The 25,031-nt window shown below is 33.7% G+C and overlaps 1 protein-coding gene across 8 annotated transcripts in view; it reads right to left on the reverse strand.

Annotated features, from left to right (window-relative positions):
• Positions 1-25,031, reverse strand: part of RAP1GDS1 (Rap1 GTPase-GDP dissociation stimulator 1) — a 156,705-nt gene that overhangs the window by 105,476 nt on the left and 26,198 nt on the right. For all 8 annotated transcript variants that reach the window (XR_004349940.1, XM_032632211.1, XM_032632210.1 and 5 more), the window contains exon 2: positions 15,047-15,154. Coding sequence is in view for 7 of the 8 variants with exons in the window: in XM_032632211.1 (XP_032488102.1) it covers positions 15,047-15,154 (108 nt within the window). In the remaining variant the exon portion in view is untranslated. The remainder of the gene's footprint in view (positions 1-15,046; positions 15,155-25,031) is intronic.

The following is a 25,031-nucleotide window of genomic DNA, read 5'->3' on the forward strand; positions in this document are numbered from 1 at the left end:
TTTCCATAAACAAGGTAACATTTAAACTGAGTTTTGAAGCCCAATAAAGCATGTTCTAAGCAGACAAAGGAGAAAAATTTATTCCACAAAGAAGGAACACATAAAAAGCACTACTATCTGAAATTTAGAGACCCTAAATTTGTAACAGCAACATTCTGTACCACTGGGTGACTTTTTTTACCAGCAGCTGGAGGCTGCTAGAATTGAGAAGTGGAAAAGGTAGATGGCTGATATTATCTAAGGTTGGAAGAAAAGGTAGGTAAAAGGAGAAGGATAAGAGAAAACACCTATGAAACACCCATTTATCCGTCAGAATCCAGGTGAAATGTCAGTCCCTCTGTGACACTCTGAAAGACTCTTACAACTATGAATTGAACCCAGTTCTCTGAACACTTTGTAATCAGCTCTATTATAATAATGTGTTATACTGTATTAAAACTTATCTGTTACTTGTCTATCCAATCGCTCCAGGGCAAGGTACCAACTAATGCATGGTGGTACCCAATTAATGCTAGTTGAATAGAACTGCCCTGTGCTTAAGGAGTTTATAACTGAATAAAAAAAGGCATACACACATAATTAATATACACCGAAGTAAGTTCAACTAGAGGGATGCATAAGCTGTCCTACAGAATACTAAAGATGGAGCAACTGAGTTACATTTATTAATGTTGTAGAAGTTGTAATTACTTTTAACAGAAAAGAAGATTGAGCTTATAAGGAGACTGTCTTATATTTTAAGAATTTTCTCATCAAGAATGCAAGTTTTTTTGGTAGCATTACCAATCGCTAGCTTATGCAGAGACTAAACTTTTCACTTTGCATTAAGCTGATCAGGTCTCAGATTACATTTTTTCAAAAGCAAACATATGCAAAAATGTTCTTGAAACTTCAGACATCATTTTAGAAACTACTTTGTTTTTATCTTATCCCTCCCACATGCACACATCAGAAAGAAAAGGTGATCAATCCATAAGTAAGTTATTATGAGCAAAATGAAAACATTCTCTTTGCTCCTTTAGTACAAGGAGGAGAAAAGATGCGTAACGCTTAAATATGGGCAGAGAAAATTACCAGCATCTAAGTGAACTGACCTCAGAGAACACTGTGTGCTAAAACCCAGAATTTAAATCCAGATGTCTCTTAAAAAAAAACCACTACTCCGCCTTTTGGAGTCTCAGTTTGGGGTTTATCACAACAAATACTAAAAAGCAGGTCATAAAATCAACCTCAGTCAAATCAACTAGATTTGCTTGTGGAAAGCTCTAATGTTAAGGGCATCATTCCTCACTACCAGTTATCCCAACACGTAACTATTATGCCACACAATTCATTTTGATATGTCAGTAGAATATAGAGTCCACTTATGATGGTTACTTTTACATGACAACTTGATTGAGCCATGGTACCCAGGAATTTGGCCAAACATTATTCTGGAGGTTTTTGTAAGGGAGTTTTTGGATAAGATTAACATTTAAATCTATACATTTTAAGCAAAGCAGATTGGGTTCTACAATGTGGGTAGACCTCATTCTATCAGCTGAATGTTTGAATAGAACAAAAGACTGACCACCCTGAACTCTTTCCCCCACGTGCCCTGGAGCAAGAGGAATGCTGCCAGCAGAGTAATTCACGTGCAGGGTCATGAAATCTCACATAGTATTCTGTACTACTGCTCCAACTCTGTATAACTAGAGTCAGAAAAGAAAAATGACTTTGACTCTATCTAAATGTGTTGGCTTTCTGAAATCTCAAGAAATTACACAATGCATTGTTTGTTTTTTAACTGGTGATAAAACAGCCAAAATTTCCAAGTGAAGGCATCTGACAACAGAAGGCACTGAATGCTACTAAATTCTAGTAAAAAAAATTAGAGTATAAAGATTCTCTACATTATACAGTCCACTGTATGAATACCACCTAGAATATTATACCTAAACTCTATCTTACTAAGCACATGAATCGTTCACACTTTCTCAGTTACTGATGATTTTTGAGGAAAGAGGTTGTGTTTATTTTTACTTATTTGTTAATTTTTTTCTTTAGTTTTGAAATAATTGATTTATAATATTATATTAGTTTTAGGTGACAACATAATGATTCAATATTTTTATAGTTATACTCCATTTAAAGTTAGTATAAAACAATGGCTACATTTCCCTGTGCTATAAAATACATTCTTGTTACTTATTTTATAAATAGTAATTTGTGTCTTTTAATCCCATACTCCTATCTTGTCATCCCCCACGCTCCCCTCTCCCCACAGGTAATCACTACTTTGTTCTCTGTATCTGTGAGTCTGTTTCTGTTTTGTTATATTCATTCATTTGTTTTATTTCTTAGATTCCACATATAAGTGATAACAGAGTATTTGTCTTTCTGTCTGACTTATTTCACTAAGCATAATGCTCTCTAGGTCCATCCACGTTGTTGCAATGGCAGGATTTCATTCTTTTTTACAGCTGAGAATACTCTAGTGTGTGTATACATATACCACATCTTCTTTATCCATTCACCTGATGATGGGCACTCAGACTGCCTCCATATCTTGGCTACTGTAGATAATGCTGCTATGAACATTGGGGTGCATGTATCCCAATGATCCAGTGTTTTCTTCAGATATATACCCAGCAGTGGAATTGCTAGATAATATGGTAGTTCTATTTTTAGTTCTTTGAGGAACCTCCATACTGTTTTCCACAGTAGCTACACGAATTTACAATTCCACCAACAGTGTACTAGGGTTCCCTTTTCTCCACATCCTAGCTAACATTTGCTATTTGTAGACTTTTTGATGATAGCCATTTTGACAGGTGTGAGGTGATATCTCATTGTGGTTTTGATTTTAGTTCTCTGATTAGTGATGCTAAGCAGTTTTTCACGTACGTTTTGGCTAGCTGTATATCTTCTTTGGAAAAATGTCTATTCAGGTCTTCTGCTTGTTTTTAAATTGGGTTCTTGGTTGTTTTGATATTGAGTTGTATGGGTTGTTTATATATTTTGGATATTAACCCCTTATCAGTCATATCTTTGCAAATATCTTCTCCCATTCAGTAGGTTGTCTTTTCGTTTTGTTGATGGCTTCCTTTGCTGTGTAAAAGCTTTTAAGTTAAATTAGGTCCCACTTGTTTATTTTTATTTCTTTTGCCTTAGGATACAGATCCAAAAAAATACTGCTAAGATTTATGTTGTGATTTGTTATAAGACAGTAAAATGACCATGAACCACACACAGTTAAGAATATGGTATATAATACTTTTGGCCTTAGTATTCTTCATCAAGATCTTATTGTACAGCAAATAAAAATAATATAGTATCTTACATCCAGTTAAAGAGATGTATAGCTGACTTAGCATACATTTCTTCAACTCTTTTTTTTTTTTTTTTTTTTTTTTTTGCGGTATGTGGGCCTCTCACTGTTGTGGCCTCTCCCGTTGCAGAGCACAGGCTCTGGACGCGCAGGCTCAGCGGCCACGGCTCACAGGCCCAGCCGCTCCACGGCATGTGGGATCTTCCCGGACCGGGGCACGAACCCGTGTCCCCTGCATCGGCAGGCGGACTCTCAACCACTGCGCCACCAGGGAAGCCCTCAACTCTTTTTTAATGTGCTTCTAAAAAGTGTTTCTTAATTTGGAACCTTTTCCACTTTCTGGCTATTCTTCCCTTACTCTGAATATTTCAAGCAAAGAGTTAACCTTTTACTCTCTATTTTGCCTTTAATGTTACTACTATTTTTCCTATTTCAACAATATTTGCAGTTGGTCATTAATATTCACATACATTCATAACTCAAAAACTGAAAATTGCAGTAGGTAATAAATGAGTAACAGTGAAAAGTGAAATAACTTTGCTTTTGTTTATTTACTTGGTATAAAAGACATTCCCATCATATGGCATCTCTTCCAGTTTTAACATAATAGATAAACTATAGGTTTACATTGATTAAGATTCATATAAAATCAAACCTCCAAAAGGAGGAAAATTTATTTCAATTACCTATTTTTCTGGCTAGTGTTTCTTTTTCTTCCTCTAAGCTAAATGTTAGAAATTTTAAAAATGATTATTAATGCCAAGTAATTAAAATATTTTTTAAATTTATAAAATAATTTATATTCATGTTTCATTAAATCTTGACACACCAAAATTCATATAACATTACAAATGTCTAAGAGGAATCTATGTAAAACTACACTGTATAAAACTACATGTAGAACTAAATTTATATCTATGTAAAACTATATTAAAATGAAGTAAAAATAATAAGCAATCAAGTTCACACTGTCAGGGTTGAGTAATACAAACTAACAAAAAAATGAATATCTCAATTTATAGCTATAAACATAATTCAAAGGCTGATATAATATGACCTTGTAATTGTAACCAAACAATTATCTGGTGGCAAAATTAATGCTCCACTGACTGTAGTTTTGAACCTTTGGGGGCTGTAAATTACTGAATTGAGAAATTGCCTAAAATGTTTATCAGACCATTTAATAATCATTCATTCTAAAATAAATAATTAACATTATTAATTTTAATTATTCTTTAGGTACTAATTCTCAATAGGTAAACGTTTGTCCCTGAATACACAAAGGAAGATATAAATCATACTGAACCTCACTATTCTACTAAATGACATTGAATCTGAGACTGTAAAACTACACTGTACTTTCCATACTTAAGAAAATCTTCCTCTAGAATTAACGCTCTCAGCAAATAATTTCATTATAAATAAACTTCAAAATAATAAAAAAGAAAAATGTTTACTATTCTTATACTGAGTAGGCTAAAGATTTATGGTTTAGAGGTACCTGCTCTTGATTTTTTAAGAAAATCATTCTTTAATTAAGACTATCTTCTTAACATGAAAAAGGATTTTTATATTAAGTCCAGAGGTATTATATTGAATGGTGAAGCATTAGAAGGGCTTGCCACTAATATCAGAAACTAAAATAAGATACTACTCATACCATTGTTATTTACTATTTTGCTGGCCGTTCAAGCCAACTCAATAAGTCAGCTATAGTTACAAGGGAAAGAGGAAACAAAAATAACACTTTATGTTCTGACTGCAAAACCCAAGAGAACTAGCTAAAAAATTATTTTAACTAATAAGTGAGCTCGAAAGGTAGCTGAATACAAATAAAAGATATAAAAATCAATACAGCTTTCAAACTGATCTCTAACAAAACGGCCTGGAAGTTATAATAGGAAAAAGTCCATTTGCAAAAACAACCAAAATAATGTAGAATACATAGGAAAAATGCTTTAAATAAGATATATATGGAAAGCATGTGAACCAAATTATATAATCCTAATGAGACATAAGAAAGAAAACTTGAATAAAAATGATATAAGTTATGTTTTTAGAATAACAAACTATTAAGAAGTTTTCAATTCTTTCCAAATTAATTTATAGCTTATCCCAATTTCAACAGCATTCTCCAAGAATGCAACAAAGTATTTACACAACTTCTCTGATATAACAAACCCATGAAAATAAAAAACTTTGAAACAGATTTATGAAGAGGAACTTTCTCAATAAAGCTACTATAATTAAAATAGCATGGTTACAACACAATAATAGACAAACAAATTAATGGAAATAAAATAAAACCCCAAGACTGGACCAATTATATTAAATTAAGTAGTTATTATATGATAAAAGGAACGTCCTCAACTAATAAGGAATAGATTAAATAGATTAAATGACACATGGTGTTGGAAAAGTTGATTGTCTAGAAAATAATAAAATTAAATCCTCACCTATACCATATATAAAAATAAATAATTGGGGGCTTCCCTGGTGGCGCAGTGGTTGAGAGTCTGCCTGCCAATGCAGGGGACACGGGTTCGTGTCCCAGTCTGGGAAGATCCCACATGCCGCGGAGCGGCTGGGCCACTGAGCCTGCGCATCAGGAGCCTGTGCTCTGCAATGGGAGAGGCCACAACAGTGAGAGGCCCGTGTACCGCAAAAATAAATAAATAAAATAATAATAATTGAACATAATAAAATCAAATAATCATAATAGCAAGAATACATGTATTTTATATAGAGGCTTTCTTTAGCAAAAATAATGATTCATTAATTTCTCAAAATGTCACATTTATAAATCCCAAAGTCTACCTAATGGTGAAACTTTAACCTTTGTTTTACAATGCCAAGTGGGTACTCAGGAAATCTGAATTACAAGAGGTAAAAGTGAAAGCATTTAGACTATGTAAGAAAGCTTTCTAGAGGAAACAACCATCATGACTACCAAGTACTACAAGAGCTAAAAAGCAGTATGCTACTGCCCATACCTTTAATATCAGGTTCAAACATCCATAATCACAGCAAAGACACTGAAAATAGGTTAATTTAATCAATCTATTTCTTACTTTAAAGCATTTTCCTTTAAACATCAAACTACATTTTTCTGTTGAGAATATATAATCCTTTTTTTTTTTTTACAGTCACTCTGCTCTTTAATTCAATTCACAGAACTGCTGAAAAAGTAGACATTTCTATTTAAAAGTAGAAAAAAAGGTTTGTATAGAAGGTATTTCTGTTATACAAATATATTACACAGCTTGGGGCAGTAACAGTCCAAAAAGCTCTTCTCACCCACTGATACTTTAAGCCTAGGAGGGAAGAGGTCTATCACGTAGGGTCTGGTTCTTGCTTGATTTGAGAGCTTCTATCAGTCTCCTTTATTTCTTCTGTTGCAGGAACCTCCAACTGGCTTGGCTCGGCTGATTCTTGGATTACGGGCCTTCTGACTCACTCTGATCAACCAACTGGTTATTAATCACAAGTCCTGGAAATGGTCTAATGACTGTGAATTTAATGAACTCAGCACGTGGAAGGCTTACCCGAGGGTGTGCCATTCTGATGACCATCTATCTACTTTTGGCATTCCAAGGCTGGAGAAGATACTCAGAAACAAAGCCAAAATTAAGTTCATCATTAAAAAGCCTGATATGTTTGAGACAGCAATTAAGGAGAGCACCTCCTCCTCTAAGAGCCCTCCAAGAAAAATAAATTCATCACCCAATGTTAATACTACTGCATTAGATGTTGAAGATCTTAACATCATTCAGGTGACAATTCCAGACTATGATAATGAAAGACTGTCAAAAGCTGAAAAAGCTAGACAGCTAAGAGAACAAGTTAATGACCTCTTTAGTCGAAAATCTGGTGAAGCCACTGGTATGGATTTCCCTGTGAAAGTTCCCTACAGGAAAATCACAATTAACCCTGGTTGTGTGGTGGTTGATGGCATGCCTCCCGGAGTGTCAGTCAAAGCCCCCAGCTATCTGAAAATCAGCTCCATGAGAGAATATATAATTCTTATTAATTCATTTCCAATTCATTATACTAATTAAAAGTCTAATCTGCATGCCTCATATTTTTTGACACGTTCAGGACATATTGGGTTAGTGTTTAATTTGAGAAGCCAGTTAACATCTATCAAGCATATGGCCACAGAAGACCTACAGGTAGCTGCAGTTACACAGTTAAATGGGACCCTGTCAGAAACAAATGTTAGGAAGACACAGCAGCACAAACCCATCAGCTTCTCCCTCAACAACTTAGTGACAGTAAGTCAGTATTAGTGTTTTACTGAGGATGGTAGATCTTTTTCAGTATATATTTGGCATATAGTATCATTTCAAATCACGTTTCTCTTACATATTTTACTGTCAGGAATATAAGAAGTTTTTCAAATTTAGCAAACTTAAGAAGCAAAAATGGTATCATTTGTTAATTAGCTAGTGTAAGAAAATCCAGATTCTCTATCCATGCTTCAATCACAAAATACAAATACCAATGGAGGCTTATCTCCTTCTGGAGATTGTACATAATGAGAGCTTTCTTTGCCCCTTATGAAGTACAGTGCTTAAAAGCATATTAGAAGGCAAACAGCACCCAGTACCATGTTATTATCTTCTGTTACTAATCTTGTGACCTGTGAAAGATTTCAAGATGCTCTTTCTCATTATTTCAATCAGATTCAAGCCTTTCTGTGACCTCTCTTCTACGAATTCCTGGATATAAATATTTTTGAATATATACTGTCTCTTCTTTCTGCTTCTGACTAACATATACCTTGGACCTATATGCTACTACTTCCTTAGAATCTAACCCTAGGATAATGAACTTAAGGTTCATTATTTTAAATGGCCTCTTTTAAAAATGTCTGCTCCTCCACTGAATAACCCAACTATATTTTATTGATGACAATGATGATGATTTTGTTTCTAAGCTGCATTTCCATCACATCATACTGGCCGGTCCAATTCTTAAACCACCCATAATTCAAGAAATGATAGCCTATAAAACTCCAATAGAAATATTTATAAATATTTTATAAAATTTTAAAAATGAGATTCAATATATAATCAATAATTTTAAAACGTTTAATGAGATATTTTACTTTTGGGGAAGTACTAAGTCTTTAAAGTATAGTATGTGTTTTACACTTATGGCATACCTAAATTCAGACTAGCCTCATTTCAAATGCTCAATAGCCATGTCAGAGAATGGATACTGTAGTGGACAGCACAAGTTTAGAAGATTCCTCCGGAAGGCTAATGAGCATAGTATTCCCTGTGTTTTTGCATGTTTAACAGAATTTTTCTATAGCCTTGATACTTACTGAGCACCTTGGCTCAATATAAAATTCTTATTCCTTTAGTTTTCTGAAAATACTGCTCTAATATTGAATTGTTTTGCATATTGTTGTTGAAGAGTCTGATGCCAATCTAATTTTCTTTTCTTTTTAAATAACTTGATCTTTTAGCATGGAAGCCTGGAGGATTTCTCTTTTGTATTTATTTTTACCTTTAAAGTCTAAAAGTTTTGCTAGACTTCTTCGAGGTCAATTTTCACAAGTACATGCTAGCCCCTTTCAACATACAGATTCTAGTCTTTTTATACTTCAGAAAAGTTCATACTTTTAAATATTGGCTCTGTTCCAATGTTTTGTTTTTCTCCTTAAGGATTCCAGTTGCATGTATGTTGGATCTTTTTGCCTATCTTCTATATTAATCATTTTCTCTTTGATCCTTTATTCTGTTTTCATTTTGCCCACTTTCCTCAATGCTCCTTATTAAATTTTCAGTCACCTCTATTCTTCCTTGGTACCTTGTAATTTAGTCTTACTTTTTAAAATGATTCTTTTTCTTCATTATCTTCTAGTCAACTCTTACTTTACATCTTCCTAGTAATTATCCACTTTGGTTCCAAGTTTCTGAATTTCTTACCCAGGTATTCTTTTTCCTTTTCATATCTGCAAAGGCTTAAGGATGTTTAATATAGGTCATGGTGTTCTGTTACTGATAACCACTTCGTGGGTGGTTTAGGAGAAAAAAATTCAATAACTAAAATGTTTTGATTCTTATTTTCTGCTTTGTTCCTTGTAGCACCTATGTATGTATATAGCCTGCAATTTCCAATTCAGTGTATAGTTTTTCTTTTCTTTAACTAGCAGTAAAAATTGTATGCAGTAAGGGTAAGGATGAATTCTCAGGTTTTTTAGTTCAAAAGCTCCCTCTTCTGAACTTAAACCAAAGGGGGTTATTAGTGTGTCTTCTAACAGTATGATTTTCTTATTTCTGCAGAACACTTACTTTCTCCATCTTGCATCCTTCTTTTCCTTCAACACCAAGTCTACAAGGGAGAACAATTTCATCCCCCAAAGTGGCACTCTCCTGATCTGTTGCCTAGGGTCCTGTGTACTTTTAAGTCTCCTCCTTTTGATTCCCAATAGCCAATGCTCCATTTGAATCTAAGGCCAGATCTCAGAATTTTCCCACCAAGTTAAGACTTTTTCTTTCTAAAGGAAATTTTAACTGTAAACTATCACTCCTAGGCTCCTGATTCAACCCCTCTCATCTTTTCCATGTGGTCTCTGCAGTCTTCATGAACTCTCTCTAAAAATGGGCTCTGAAGCTGAGTAGGCTAGATTTGGATATTAATTTCTCTCTCCTAATAATCTGAAGTTCTTAGTGTGTCTCCAGGGCATAGGTTATAGATATTTGATTTTATCTGATTTTTTGTTGATTTATATGGCTTTTTAGACTGTGTAGAAAAATTCAAACTTAGGTGACCACCACTACTCTATGGCAATCCAGGGGTCTTAATTCATCAAGAATTTTCAGTGTCTTTTTAGTTGACCATGTTCTCTAGTTTAGTCTAGTCTCCTCTACTCTTAAAATACTACCTTTATTTAGTAAAAACTGAACCTTTGGTAATTTATGATTAGCACCAGTCATAAGCCCTCATTAATGACGGACACAATAACTAAAAGAGCCACATAATACAAAAGTATATAAAGGAGGTGAACACCATAACGAATTTAGCTTGCAAAGAAAACTGCAAATGTATCACTCTGTGATACATTTGATAACGTAGGGTAAAAAACTGAAATCTAGATATTACTGTGAAAGAATTAAGTGTAAATAAATTTTCATTTCTACTAAAGCAGCAGCAATCTTTCATGCTCAGTAAATAAAGATTTAACAAGGTTATTGAAAAATAGTTGATAATAAATTTCAAAGTCCCTTACTTAGGAAATAATTTTGATACATGACAGTAAGTCTGTTCAGAAATATTAAAGACATAAAGCAGACTAAAAGCAAACGACAACAGACAATTCTTACTGTTAGAAAAGATTTATAATCTACATTAGTAGCTTCTGTACATAATTTGATACGTTTAGGATTATAGCCTAGTAGGGAGCCAAAAATCAACACACTGAATAAAATAAAGAACAAGTGTTAAAAAATAACCTAAGAATTCAACAGGTAGATGAGTACTACCAAGTTAGGAATATGGAACTAGATACTAAATACTTTCTTCTTTAAAAACAAGTAAACTGATGTTCTTTCATAGGGTTTTCTATAGATAATAAACAATTACGTGACACTTGTATGAAATAGGAATTGCCATCGGGCAATTGGTTAAAGTTCAAATACAAAGGTATATGAGGCAATGAGAAAGAGGAAAACAGTCTAATCCGTTAGGGAAAACATTGAAAGTGGTGCTGGTGATCATCCTGGCACTGTATTGTGGTTCCCCCAGCCAACAAGAACATGGTCCCCATGCTCTTACAACAGAATAGAATTTTTATTATGAATAGACTGTTAATTTTGCTTATTTGGGGGCCTTTAATTCATGCTAGTAGTTTGTCTTATAAGGTGGTTCAGATGTCATACTCTCTAAGGACAACTCCTGCCTTAATGTTTACGGACAAAAATGTGGGCTGTTTTACATTTTCAAATAAGCATGAAATAGAATAACCGACACTACAATTCAACAAGCATTTACTGAGAATCTTCTAACTATTCTCTGAATCAAAAGAGACCAGAATAAAAGGGCTGATTTCTTGGCTGGTAGCCTTCATATATTTACTAAAAACATTTTAAAGGTGAGATCTGAAGTATTTATGAGTGAATGAATGCTTCTATATTAATTTAGATCAGAGATTTACACAAAATGCTTGCTCAAACAAAATGTTTTCCATAAAGTCTAGTACGTATTCAAATTTTCAACTTTTGTCTTTTAAGATCCTTACATATACTAGATTTAATGCCCCCCCAAATTTTTTCTTAAGAAAACACTCTGAAGTCATACATCAAAGCAAAAATTCTAATTCAGATTATGATAATCTGTAATATACAATTCAAAAATACTAAATTCCCACAGTGTAAAAACTTAGAAGCATAATTTCTTTCCTCTTAGAAATGTCCTTTCCAATGGCAGGTTAGTAAACTGTAAAATAGAACTTTAAGATTAGATTTCCATTACACACATTACCGTTTTGTAAAGAATGGAGAAATCATTCTTTCTTGATCAGGTGCAATTCTAGTGCAAACACTGATATTTTTTAGTTAAAACACCTGACACTAGGAAGAATTATGAAATTAGAACTTCTCTGTGTAAAAAAAGCCAGTATAGATTCTAAGTTATATGCTTTATAATTTTACCTTTAAGAGCATAAAAGTAGTGACGGATCAAACATTTTATTCAGGGAAGTAAGAACTTTATAAAATAAACATTTCCCTGGTATTTAAAAAAAAATTTTCCGGGCTTCCCTGGTGGCGCAGTGGTTGGGAGTCCGCCTGCCGATGCGGGGGACACGGGTTCGTGCCCCGGTCCGCGAGGGTCCCACGTGCCGCGGAGTGGCTGGGCCCGTGGGCCATGGCCGCTGAGACTGCGCGTCCGGAGCCTGTGCTCCGCAGCGGGAGAGGCCACAACAGTGAGAGGCCCGCGTAATGCAAAAAAAAAAAAAAAAAAATTTTCCTTGCTTAAAAGCTAGATGTTAATTTTATAAAACATACCAATTAATACCTATAAAATAAATATATAGCTCAAAGGGGAAAATGGTTTATAAATTTTCTTCCTCTGTAATAATAATTTGAAACTATTTTAAAGAAAAAGCAAAAATTTAAGACAATATTAAAATCCAGTTTCTGAAAACACTTTCACATTTTATAAACGCAGGAAAAAAGCTGCACTTTACTCAGAATGTAGTTTTTTATTTTGTAAACTAAGAGTTCAAATTCAAACTCTGTACTCTGCCAGAGCAAGGCAAGTACCCTTACAGGGACTGTTTCTTTATCTTTTAAATGGTGATGTATATAATACCTCCTCATGGTTCTACAGGAAAGATTAGATTAGACAACAGATACAAGTCTGAAGTCTAGTGCTGAGTACACAGTGGATGCTCAATCAATGATAGATATCATTTGTAAGTCAAAGACGGAACATCTGCATGAACCACCTCTTCCTACATCAAATTCTTTTGTGTCAATAGTCTCAGATGTGGGGACAATTATGAATTTTATTACAGATTCTTAAGAAGCCACATTCCTTTTGTTCCCTTCCTAAGGAGTCAATAATTAAATTGGTAGAGTCTGTTGTTTTCATTACCACTTTGTAACTATTTGGCCTTAACATTTTATGATATATAATTTCAAGACCATTTTCAATAAATGGGTCCAACGAATAACTCTGCAATGGGTCTGAAATTTAGTTCAGCAACTATATACACTTGTCAATATTTCCTGAATCTGTTCTTTAAAAAGCTATAAAATTTTGCTTCCTTTTTTCATTTCTCTTCAACAATTTCATCTATCTGTGTACCAGTCTTTCCAGGAGAGGGCTGAGCAAGCCTCCATGTATAACCAAGGATATCACCTCCGTGTCCTTCAGGTCCTGAACAAATGGTCCATTTAGAAAATACTACTTGTTTTTAACACAGAGAAAAAACTGGGCCATTTAAAACAAAATAAGTTATAATAAAACAACGCTTGAAAAAAAATGAACTTGAGATACTCAATTTATACAGACTGATTACAAGACTACGTAAATCTGCCTATACAGGCATGTGTAAAACTCAGGTCATTATGTGGTTCTATCCAAAAGAATATTCTGTGATCATGGAAATAGTTTATACCTGTGATCCCCAATAAGGTAGTCACCAATCAAACATGGCTATTGAAAAGTTAGACTAAAGAACTTAATTTTTAATTAAATTTAATTGTTAAAATTTAAATAGCCACCTGTATCTACTATAATGGAGAATACAGCCTTACACATTCTCTCTTATTCTTCTTTACCACTGTGACCCTTATCCAGATGTTTTTACTGAACTCCTTATTTTAAATCCCTTCTCTGATATCTCTAAGATTAAACAGCTTGACATAATTATAATCTCAAAAGCAAAATATTACTAAAACAGAATTTTAAAAGCTACCTTAAATGTGCTTTTTGATAGAGTACTGCAATCAATTATTTTAAATTTTCTAATCACAGTTTACTAAAACAGAAAAAAGAAAAAGAATGCATACATATCAGAGTGCTTGAAACTGAACTCTAACAATATAGTCTATTCTTCCTCCTGAATTATTTGTCAGCTACATAATTAGTCCCAGGATAAAATAACAGCATAATTAAAAACAAGCACAGCATAAACCACAGCACAGCCAAGGAGAATTACGGAAACAAATGAAAATTATTCTGTATCTGTCTATTCATTGTGATAATACAGAAATTAGTGAATAGAAATGTGATGGATCAAATGTAACAATACAATTTATTAGTCAATGAAGAGTTGTATAATTTTTATCTCTTATTTACCACGCCACCAAAGATCAAGTGTTACCTCAGTTTTACAGGATTTCTGGATGACTGCTGGTGGCTCTTTCCAATTAAACCTAAGCATACACATTATTTTAAAGTAAAATGATTAAAAAGATCTCAGAAAAAAATTTCAAGTGTTTTAAGCTCCCTCTCTCTTTCTCTCTCTCTCTTTCTTTGTTTTCCTTCCTTCCTTCCTTCCTTTCTTCCTTCCTTTCTTTCTTTCTTTTCCTTTCTGTTTCTCATCCCCACATGTAAACACAGTCTTTTTTTAAAGCGTAGTTAGGTATTAAGAAGAAAAACAACTCTGACACTTATCTGTTAAGAACTGCCTCTCTCTAGGACTAGTATTAATGTCATCACCACCAATCAATTCCACCTTTCTTCTGCCTATCAACTTGGCTTTCAGTATCCTGGGGGAGGCGAGGTAAGTAGGAGGGTGAACATGTAAAACAATCTCAGTATTCAGGGATAGGATTCAAAAGAATTCAAGTTATGTGAATGTAAGTTATGTGCTAAACTATATACCAATTTCTGAATGATTGTTGATTTTTTTGTTTGGCATTTGAGTAAACATAATAAAACTTACTATTTTTTTTTTACATCTTTATTGGAGTATAATTGCTTTACAATGGTGTGTTAGTTTCTGCTTTATAACAAAGTGAATCAGTTATACATATACATATGTTCCCATATCTCTTCCCTCTTGCATCTCCCTCCCTCCCACCCTCCCTATCCCACCCCTGTAGGTGGTCACAAAGCACCAAGCTGATCTCCCTGTGCTATGCAGCTGCTTCCCACTAGCTATCTATTTTACGTTTGGTAGTGTATACATGTCCATGCCACTCTCTCACTTTGTCACAGCTTACCCTTCCCCCTCCCCACATCCTCACAGTATGGAGGTTCCTTAAAACTTACTATTTTGAGCCAAGGCTTGAAGTAGACAATCCAAGCATCCTTCTAAACTATCATCAGTTCTGTCAACAGCTGTTATCTTCAGCTTCTTCAAGGTATCACTAAGATTATCTGTTTAGAGAAAAAAGAGCAATCAGAAACCTCTCTAACCATCATGTTACATGATAAACAGTACCACTAACAGGCATAAGGCTGTTATGGTGAATTAATTTCCACATACATTCCAAAATGGCAATGGACTATACGATTACATATTTTTTAAATAAAATTTTATCCATTTAACTCCTATAAAATATTCATTCTGTATCTGTAAGATACCAAGAATATTCCATAGATAGTCACAGAACATCTTTTCAGCATTCTTGTACCTTATTTAGCTTGTTCAGGAACAAGCCATGGTTAACTGAAAAAAAAAAGGTCTGCAAAAAATTACATAGCTTTGCAAATAATACTTTATTACATTTTTGGCTTTCTCTGTTGTATTTTAAATACATAAAATGAAAATGAAGGTTTAGAAAAGTTTCAAAATGATATGACTTAAAATAATAAAGTCTGATGACTATAAAACCTGTTTTAACAATGCCATTTAAAAAACGCTTCAAAGTACTGCTTTAAGCCAAAACATGTACATTTTGGATTTTAAAGCAATGCTCTCCTCCTAAATTATACATGGATTCCTCTAGACCATAGATTGTTAAAAATCTTTTTACACTATTAAAAATTATTTAGGACCCCAAAGAGGTCTTTTTAAAATTTTTTATTCAAGTTTAGCTGATGTATAATGTTATATAAATTATAGGTGTACAATATAGTGATTCACAATTTTTAAAGGTTATGCTCCATTTATAGTTATAAAATATTGGCTATATTCTCTGTGTTGTACAATGTATTCTTGTAGCTTATTTTATACATAATAGTTTGTACTTCTTAATCCCCTACCCCTTTACTTCCCCTCTCCACTTCCCTCTCCCCACTGATAACCACTAGTTTGTTCTCTATATCTGTGAGTCTGTTTCTTTTTTGCTATATTTAATAGTTTGTTGTATTTTTTAGATTTCATATATAAATGATATCATACAGTATTTGTCTTTCTCTGACTCATTTCACTTAGCACAGTACTCTTTAGGTCAGTCCACATTGTTGCAAATGGCAGAATTTCATTCTTATTTTATAGCTGAGTAGTATTCCATTGTATGTGTGTATATATATGCACAGACACCTCCCCCCAACATCTTCTTTATCCATTCATCTGTTGATGGACACTTAGGTTGCTTCCATATCTTAGCTACTGCAAATAATGCTGCTATGAACATTGGGGTGCATGTATCTTTTCGAATTAGTGTTTTGGTATATATACCCAGAGTGGTAGTTCTATTTTTTTGAGAAACCACCATACTGTTTTCCACAGTGTAGCAACAACTTACATTTCCACCAAAAGTATATAAGGGTGCCCTTTTCTCCACATCCTCACCAACATTTGTTATTTGTGTTCTTTTTGATGACAGCCATTCTGTCACTTGTGAGATAATATCTCACTGTGGTTCTAATTTGCATTTCCCTAATGATTAGTGATGTTGAGCATCTTTTCATGTGTCTGTTGGCCATCTGCAGGTCCTCTTTGGAAAAATGTCTGTTCAGGTCTTCTGCCTATTTTTTAATCAAGTTGTTTGTTTTTTGATGTTGAGTTGTATAAGCTGTTTATATATTACGGATATTAGTCCCTTATTGGTCATATAATTTGCAAATATATTTTCCTATTTAGTAGGGTGTGTTTTAATTTCGCTGATGGTTTCCTTTTCTGCATAAAAGCTTTTAAGTTTAATTAGGTCCCATTTGTTTATTTTACTTTTATTTTCTTTACTTTAGGAGATGGATCCAAAAAAATTAATGCTGCGATTTATGTCAAAGAGTGTTCTGCCTATGTTTTCCTCTAGGAAATTTATAATTTCTGGTCTTACATTTAGGTCTCTAATCCATTTTGAGTCTAGTTTTTTATATGGTGTTAGAGAATGTTCTAATTTCATTCTTTTCCATGTAGCTGTCCAGTTTTCCCAGCACCACTTATTGAAGAGACTGTATTTTCTCCATTGCATGGTCTTGCCTCCTTTGCTGTAGATTAACTGACCATAAGTATGGGGGTTTATTTCTGGGCTTTTTATTCTGTTCCATTAGTCTATGTGTCTGTTTTTGTGCCAGTACCATACTGTTTTGATGACTGTAGCTTTGTAATAAAGTCTGAAGTCAGGGAGCGTGATTCCTTCAGGTCTGTTCTTCTTTCTCAAGATTGTTTTGGCTATTCAGGGTCTTCTGTGTTTCCATCCAAATTTTTAAATTATTTGGTCTAGTTCTGCAAAAAATGTCACTGGTATTTTGACAGGGATTGAATTGAATCAGCAGACTGCCTTGAGTAGTATGGTCATTTTAACAATAATAATTCTTTCAATCCAAGAACACAGTATATCTTCCATCTGTTTGTGTAATCCTCAATTTCTTTCATCAGTGTCTCATAGTTTTCCAAGTACAGGTTTTTTTTACCACCTTAAGTAGGTTTATTCCTAGGTATTTTATTCTTTTTGATGCGATGGTAAATGGGATTGTTTCCATAATTTCTCTGATTGTTAGTGTATAGAAATGCAAACAAATTTCTGTATGTTAATTTCATATCCTTCAACTTTACTGAATTCACTGATGAGCTCTAGTAGTTTTCTGATGATGTGTTTAGGATTTTCTACGTATAGTATCATGTACAAAAGAGCTGTTTTCAATTATTTATATTGATATTTAACATACTAAAAATTAAAAATGAGACTTTTAAAGACTTATTTTAGTAATTCATTTAAACCTAACAAATATAAAACTATTATCTGTTAACATAATTATATTTTTAATGAAAAATAATTATATTTCAAAACCAACTTACTGAGAAGAGTGGCATTTTTCTACATTTTCACAAATCTCTGTAATGTCTGCCTTAATAGAAGAAAACTGGATTCTCATATCTGCTTCTGTACTCAATCTTTATAATTTGTTGTTTTGGTTAAGTAGATGAAAAAAATTCAGCCTCACACATATACATAGTTGGAAAACAAGGGAGTATTTTAACAGCCTTTTCAGATAACAGTGGATAGTCTTTGATACTACACCAAAACTTGATTAGTGGTAGTGTTTTAAAGGCTAGTTACCATGTGAAATCTGAAACAATATCACTGAGCTCTGCCAACTGTTACATGAAAATCCACTGCTCTTTTGCATTTTGAGTCTTTCATGCATGCAACATGTTTGTCATCCATGCATTGGTCATTTAAAAGATTAGGTCATGGAGTTATGCATATCTTCCAAACACTGACACATTTCATTGTACTATTTCAAAATATCACATTTGTTAATATCTTCACTAATCTTTTTTAAAGACTAAGTACTGGGAAGCTGTCAAGCTTAAGGTGATACAAGTTTTCCAAAATTCTAATTTTCTCTTAAAACCTCTAATTTTATCACCAGCAACAGATACTGTGAGTTGTTTTCCTTAAATGACAAATTAACCTCATTCATGAGAAAATATCTGCCAAATATGAAAAGCCAGTTCGTCTCTCTGTTCTTTCAAATTAAAAAAAAAAAAGTTATTCCATGAAAAAAAGTATCTCAGTCAGCTCACAACTCAAAAGATTGCACAACTGCTTTTCTTAAAAACAACCATCAGATGTTAAGATGCAATGCAAGTGTTTTCTGTGTACTTCCCATTTTATCAAATAGTATATTTTTAAAATGTGTATTAAAAAGTTGAGTTTTAAAAACATTGTTTTTCCTGCTTCATCATGGACATTCTTAAGTAAAACTGGTATTTTTTTTTAACCTCAAGTATACGATGGTAAAGAATACAATAATTACTAGTTATTGTAGTTTGGTGCTACTAGTAGCCTGATTCACACATACTGAAGCCCTAGCAATTTTTTACCCACAGATGCTTTTGCACCACTGTCAGTGCAAATGTCAATACAGTGAAAAACGACAAAAAATGTCTTTTGATGATACCACACAAATAGTTTTGACCTCATGGGCACCCTAACAGGATACCAAGGACTCCTGGGATTGCTGCTCTAGTATTAGAATTTCAGGCATTTTCTTACTTCAAAGCAAGGTGTAAATTTTAATAGACTTTTGTACATTGCCAGCTCATGACAATTCTAAAAATAAAGTGGAATTCCCTATTATAAAATGAGTGGTAATTTATTTTCCAGGTCAAACCAGGAAAAAGTAGACAAAAATTTACATTAAATAATACTAACATACTCTAGTGATGTCTCATACAACTGTGATTAACCTAGTAATCCTAAACCTACTTTATAAAAAATCCCAGGTTATCATTCACAACGAATGTTAATATTTATTTTCCTAAGAGGGCTTAAATATTTTTGAGAAATTGATTTTATTTCCCTAAAGGAAAAGAAAACTATATTCATATATATGTCTTCTATTAACTAAAAAGAAGTTGTAGGGCATCATATCTCAGATATACTTGTTCAATCTTATTACATGGATATAGGGTGATTTTTCTGAAATAAAGTATGAATAATATATCATATCTAAGTTCATACTACTAAAAGTAATAAAAAGTAATTACCACAACACTGAGGAAAAAAGACACAATGTTAGTCAAATGATAATAATACATCAAAACTATGAGTCAACAAGTAATAAAAGTAGTTAAGACGTACTTAGTACTACCTATATTGGCATCTGGATCTGTTTTACTTGTTTCCTTTCCTTCATTCCATCCCCAGTGCTCCTTGTTTGACATCCTTTTCTTATCAAGTTTCAGCCTAACTGTCACAACCCCAGAGACCATCGTTCTTCTAAGTCTTCTCTTCCCCAACCCTCCAGGGTTATTCTCTATCACTGCATCCATCCTTCACAGCACTATTCACAGTGTGCAGTTATATATTCTTTTGTTTAATTGGTAATATATACTCCCCCTCTATATTGTATGGGGCGCATTGTTAACTATAGTCATTGCACTATACCTATTACTTGGCACAAAAAGGTAGCCAGCAAATATTTATTAAATTAACTAAGTGAATAAGGGACTGAATTCCTTACTTGCCGAAAGCTCTCTAGTTACCATCCTTTATACCACACACTTATAAGCCAAAGTATACCAATAGGGAAGGGAAGGGAAACGTTACCTGCTATGCACCTACACTATGCACTCCATATTATTAGAAATAGAAATACAGGAACTTATATTTTAATATAGGAAGATATCAGTGAAGACAATTTAAGTACTTAAGAAAATATATAACTAAAAAAATACATAGACCATTCCATTTTTAAAAGACTTCTACTCAGTAAAAAAATCATTCAGTCTCTCCATAGAAATAATTATATGCCTACTAATGATGTGGGATCTTTTTAGAAAAAGTTCATTAACTTCTTCATCCAGAGACAACCAACGCTGTCAACAGAATTATTACAAATTTAATGTATTTTTTAAGCATTTAAAATGAACAGGTTAGTACTTAAAAAACTCTTGCTGTGAATCTGTTTATAGTGTCAGAATGTTGATATCTTGATTGGAATAGTGATTACGTAAGTATGTACATTTGTCAAAGCTCATCAAACTGTACATTTAAAATCTGTGTATTTTAGTCTGTGTGAATTATACCTCTTTAAAAGAGCATACTGGAAAATAAAATGACTGGGGCAGTAACCCCTTTCCCACTGGTCTCAAGCTTCCTTACAGGGAATTTTTACTACAGCGACACTTCTTCTGGCTCCTCACTTGGCAACTGCCACCTCCATTCTCCAGGAGAGGAATGATTTATCTGATTAAAAAGTTGAGAGAGAAGAACTGGATATGCATGGCTCAGCCCCTTCTGGGCTCCTGAGTTTTTAGTAGAAGGGGCAAGAATTCTCTGTTCCTCTCCATCTTTGGCTGTCCAGGGGCACCAGTGACAAGGTTATTAGTAAATACATTTAATTCAGCCCTGAAGTATTAGCCATTCCTTTGTGACTATACAAATAAGCTCTGTCCTTCATTCTAGACTTTATCAATTTTAAAGCAGTTATTCTGAATTCCAACAGAGAACTCATCTGCTTATATCGCCAGTGATTCTGAACTTGGGTAGGGAACAGGGGTATTATTTTTGGACTCCTTCAAAGCATGACAGTACATCTCAGTAGTGAATCCTTACCATCCAAATTTTTTGTGTGTGTAAATCCAGATTTCCGTACTTTATATTTACTTATGATTTAAGACACTGTAATTATTCTAATAGAAAATTTCTCAGCTTCTGGCTGGTGAGGAGGGTAGGGGAAGTAAGTAGAGAATGATAATTTTCATGGGAAGTTCTAGTACTAAGAAGTATTAACAACTAAAATAAAAATTTTTGCCTTAAAATAATAATCTCTTCCTTATATTACAGCATATGGTCTAGCTTGTCTTGTAAAGAAATTATGACATCTTCAAAGAGTTAAAGCAGGGACTTCCCTGGTGGTGCAGTAGTTGAGAACCCGCCTGGTAATGCAGGGAACACAGGTTCGATCCCTGGTCCAAGAAGATCCCACATGCTGCGGAGCAACTAAGCCCGTGGGGCCACAACTACTGAGCCTGTACCTCTAGAGCCCAGGAGCCACAACTACTGAGCCCGCATGCCACAGCTACTGAAGCCCGCATGCCTAGAGCCTGTGCTCCGCAATAAGAGAAGCCACTGCAATGAGCAGCCCGCGCACCACGACGAAGAGTAGCCCCCGCTCGCCGCAACTAGAGAAAGTCGTTCGCAGCAACAAAGACCCAACGCAGCCAAAAATAAAATAAATTATAATTAATCAATTAATTAAAAAGAAGGAGTTAAAGCAAATTTGACTTCTGTCCTTAATTCTCTGTCTCCTACTTCTTAACCACTTAATCACTCTTAAAACCTAACCAAATTGTCTAAAACTCTATCAAAATTAGTCTGGCAAAAGTCTTAAATGATATCTCGACAAACACAATGGACTTTTCTCAATTCTATTATTTGACATCTTACTTCAAAACACCAGTCTCTAAATATTTGTTCTTGGTCTTCTTCTCTATCTGTCCCTTTAATGTTAGTATGACCGCAGTTTTGCCCAGAGTCCTCTTCTCTCTCTGGACAATATATACATGTTCACCAGAGAATTAGAATGGTATGCTGATCATCAACAAAAAAACCAAATAACCCAATCAAAAAATGGGCAGAAGACCTAAATAGACATTTCTCCAAAGAAGACATACAGATAACCAACAGGCACATGAAAAGATGCTTAACGATGCTAATTATTAGAGAAATGCAAGTCAAAATACAATGAGGTATCACTTCACACTGGTCAGAATGGCCATCATCAAAAAGCCTACAAATAATCAACAAGGTCCTACTGTATAGCACAGGGAACTATGTTCAATATCCTGTGATAAACCATAATGGAAAAGAATATAAAAGAGAATGTATATATATGTATAACTGAATCACTCTGCTGTACAGCAGCCATGAACACAACATTGTAAATCAATTATATTTCGATTTAAAAAAAAGAATAGGGTATTCATTGACTATTAGGAATAGAAGAGATCTGTGATCTTCTGGATCAACTTCCTCCTTTTATAGGGACCTAGAGAGATTTATATTCCAAGGTCACTCAGCAAGTATGCAGAATTGCTGTCGCAGGTCTCATTTTCACTCTTTTACTACTTAAATGATCGTAGGCAAGTTAATACTTAAACACATGATAGTACGTATAGATAGGGTAGCTTATGAACTGCAGAATGTGTAATGAGAATTTAATGATTTAAAATACTGAGTCCTATGTAATTGAAAATGTACATAAGTCCCACGTGGCCAAAAAACCCTAGCATTTTAAAGAGCTAATTAAAATGAAAATGTGGAAAAAAAAAGTCTACAAATAATAAATGCTGGAAAGGGTGTGGAGAAAAGGGAACCCTCCTACACTGTTGGTGGGAACGTAAATTGGTGCAGGCACCATGGAGAACAGTATGGAGGTTCCTTAGAAAACTAAGAGTTACTACATGATCCAGCACATGTATCTTTTTGAATTAGAGCTTTCATCTTTTCCAGATATATGCCCAGGAGTGGGATTGCTGGATCATGTGGTTATGACCTATATGGGAATGCAAAAAAGAGTGGATATATATTTATATGTATAACTGATTCACTTTGCCATACAGCAGAAACTAACACAACAACATTGTAAATCAACTATACTCCAATAAAAATTAATTTAAAAAAAGATACACGCACCTCAATGTTCATAGCAGCACTATTTACAATAGCCAAGACATGGAAGCAACCTCAATATTCATCAACAGATGAATGGATAAAGACGATGAGGCACATATATATACAATTTAATATTACTCAGCCATAAAAAAGAATTAACTAATGCCATTTGCAGCAACATGGATGAACCTAGAGATTATCATACTAAGTAAAGTCAGAGAAAGACAAATATTATACGATATCACTTATATGTGGAATCTAAAAAAGTAGTACAAATGAACTTATTTATAAAACAGTAACAAACTCACAGATAGAGAAAACAAACATGGTTACCAAAGGGCAAGCGGGGGAGGGGGATACATTGGAAGTATGGAATTAATTAACAGATGCACACTACCACATATAAAATAGATAAACAATAAGGATTTATTGTACAGCACAGGAAACTATATTCAATATCTTGTAATAAAATATAATGGGAAGGAATAAAGAGAATATAGATATATATATGTATAGCATAATCACTTTGTTGTACACCTGAAACTAACACTGTATTATAAGTCAACTATACTTCAATTAAAAATATTAATTTAAAAAATAAAATAAATACATAGAATGTTATGCTGCCTCTCCTTCTATCCTTCCTTCCTTTATCCAGCTGGACAGATAACTTCCTTTATCTATCCAGCTATCTACCTGTCAATGTAAAGAACTGCCACTTTTTAGGCCTTGTTACATTTGGATAAAATATGACTGCAACTTCTGATAACCCTGATCAGCAAGCTAGCTCTCAATCCAAGTGTCTCCTCTTAGAAGCCTTTGTTAAAGATATTAAGACATAAAGATATGAAGACAGCTATACTTTCCTGCTGGAACCTTGTCCAGACTTTTCTCTTCCAATCCTGCATACCATTAGGCACCAGAGGTTCTTTATGCTCCAATTTCTCTATTCTATTAGCTAGAAACTCAATGTGCTGGTCTTTAAGTGTGTACTGCAATGGAAGAGTTTCAAATTTTACAGCTATCAGTTCCTCTCTTTTCTTAATATCAATCTAAGAAAAACTGACGAGAAAAGTGGGGTTATTTTTATATTTAAATAACTTGACTACAGAAGTGCCTAAGATAATCACCATCATCAAAGAATATACTGTCCCAAAGAGCCAGTCTCAAAATGAGACAGTATCATATTAGGCTAGTAAGTCCTGAAATTCTTTTCTTTTTTTAAAAGAGAAAAACCACCACTGTTTATTTCTAATATAATAATATAAAGTCAAACACAGTGTGCATTGTACAACCTTTGCTTTATAGTTAGCCTAAGGGGTGGGGTTGATGGTCAGAATGGTTAATGGTAGGAAAGACATATCATTCATTTTTAACAAATTTGTATTTTCCAAATAGTATTCCCTAATTAGATACCTGAATGCTGATAGCATTATTTTATATGTAAGGATATCGACATTCAGTCACAAAGTAGATCAAAAAGGAAATTATTTTAGGTCCCAGAATAATTCAGTTTTTAGTCTTATTTTCATTCATTTTTTTTCCTTCTGAATCTCATTAGTCGAAACTTGAATTTTTTTTTTAATTTAAGTATAGTTGATTTACAATGTTTCAGGTGTATAGTAAAGTGATTCAGATATATATAGATACATATATATATTTTCAGATTCTTTTCCATTATAGGTTATTACAAGATACTGAATATAGTTCCCTGTGCTATAAGTAGGTCTAATTGTTTA

Source organism: Phocoena sinus, chromosome 5 (assembly GCF_008692025.1).
Source record: "Phocoena sinus isolate mPhoSin1 chromosome 5, mPhoSin1.pri, whole genome shotgun sequence".
NCBI lineage: Eukaryota > Metazoa > Chordata > Mammalia > Artiodactyla > Phocoenidae > Phocoena > Phocoena sinus.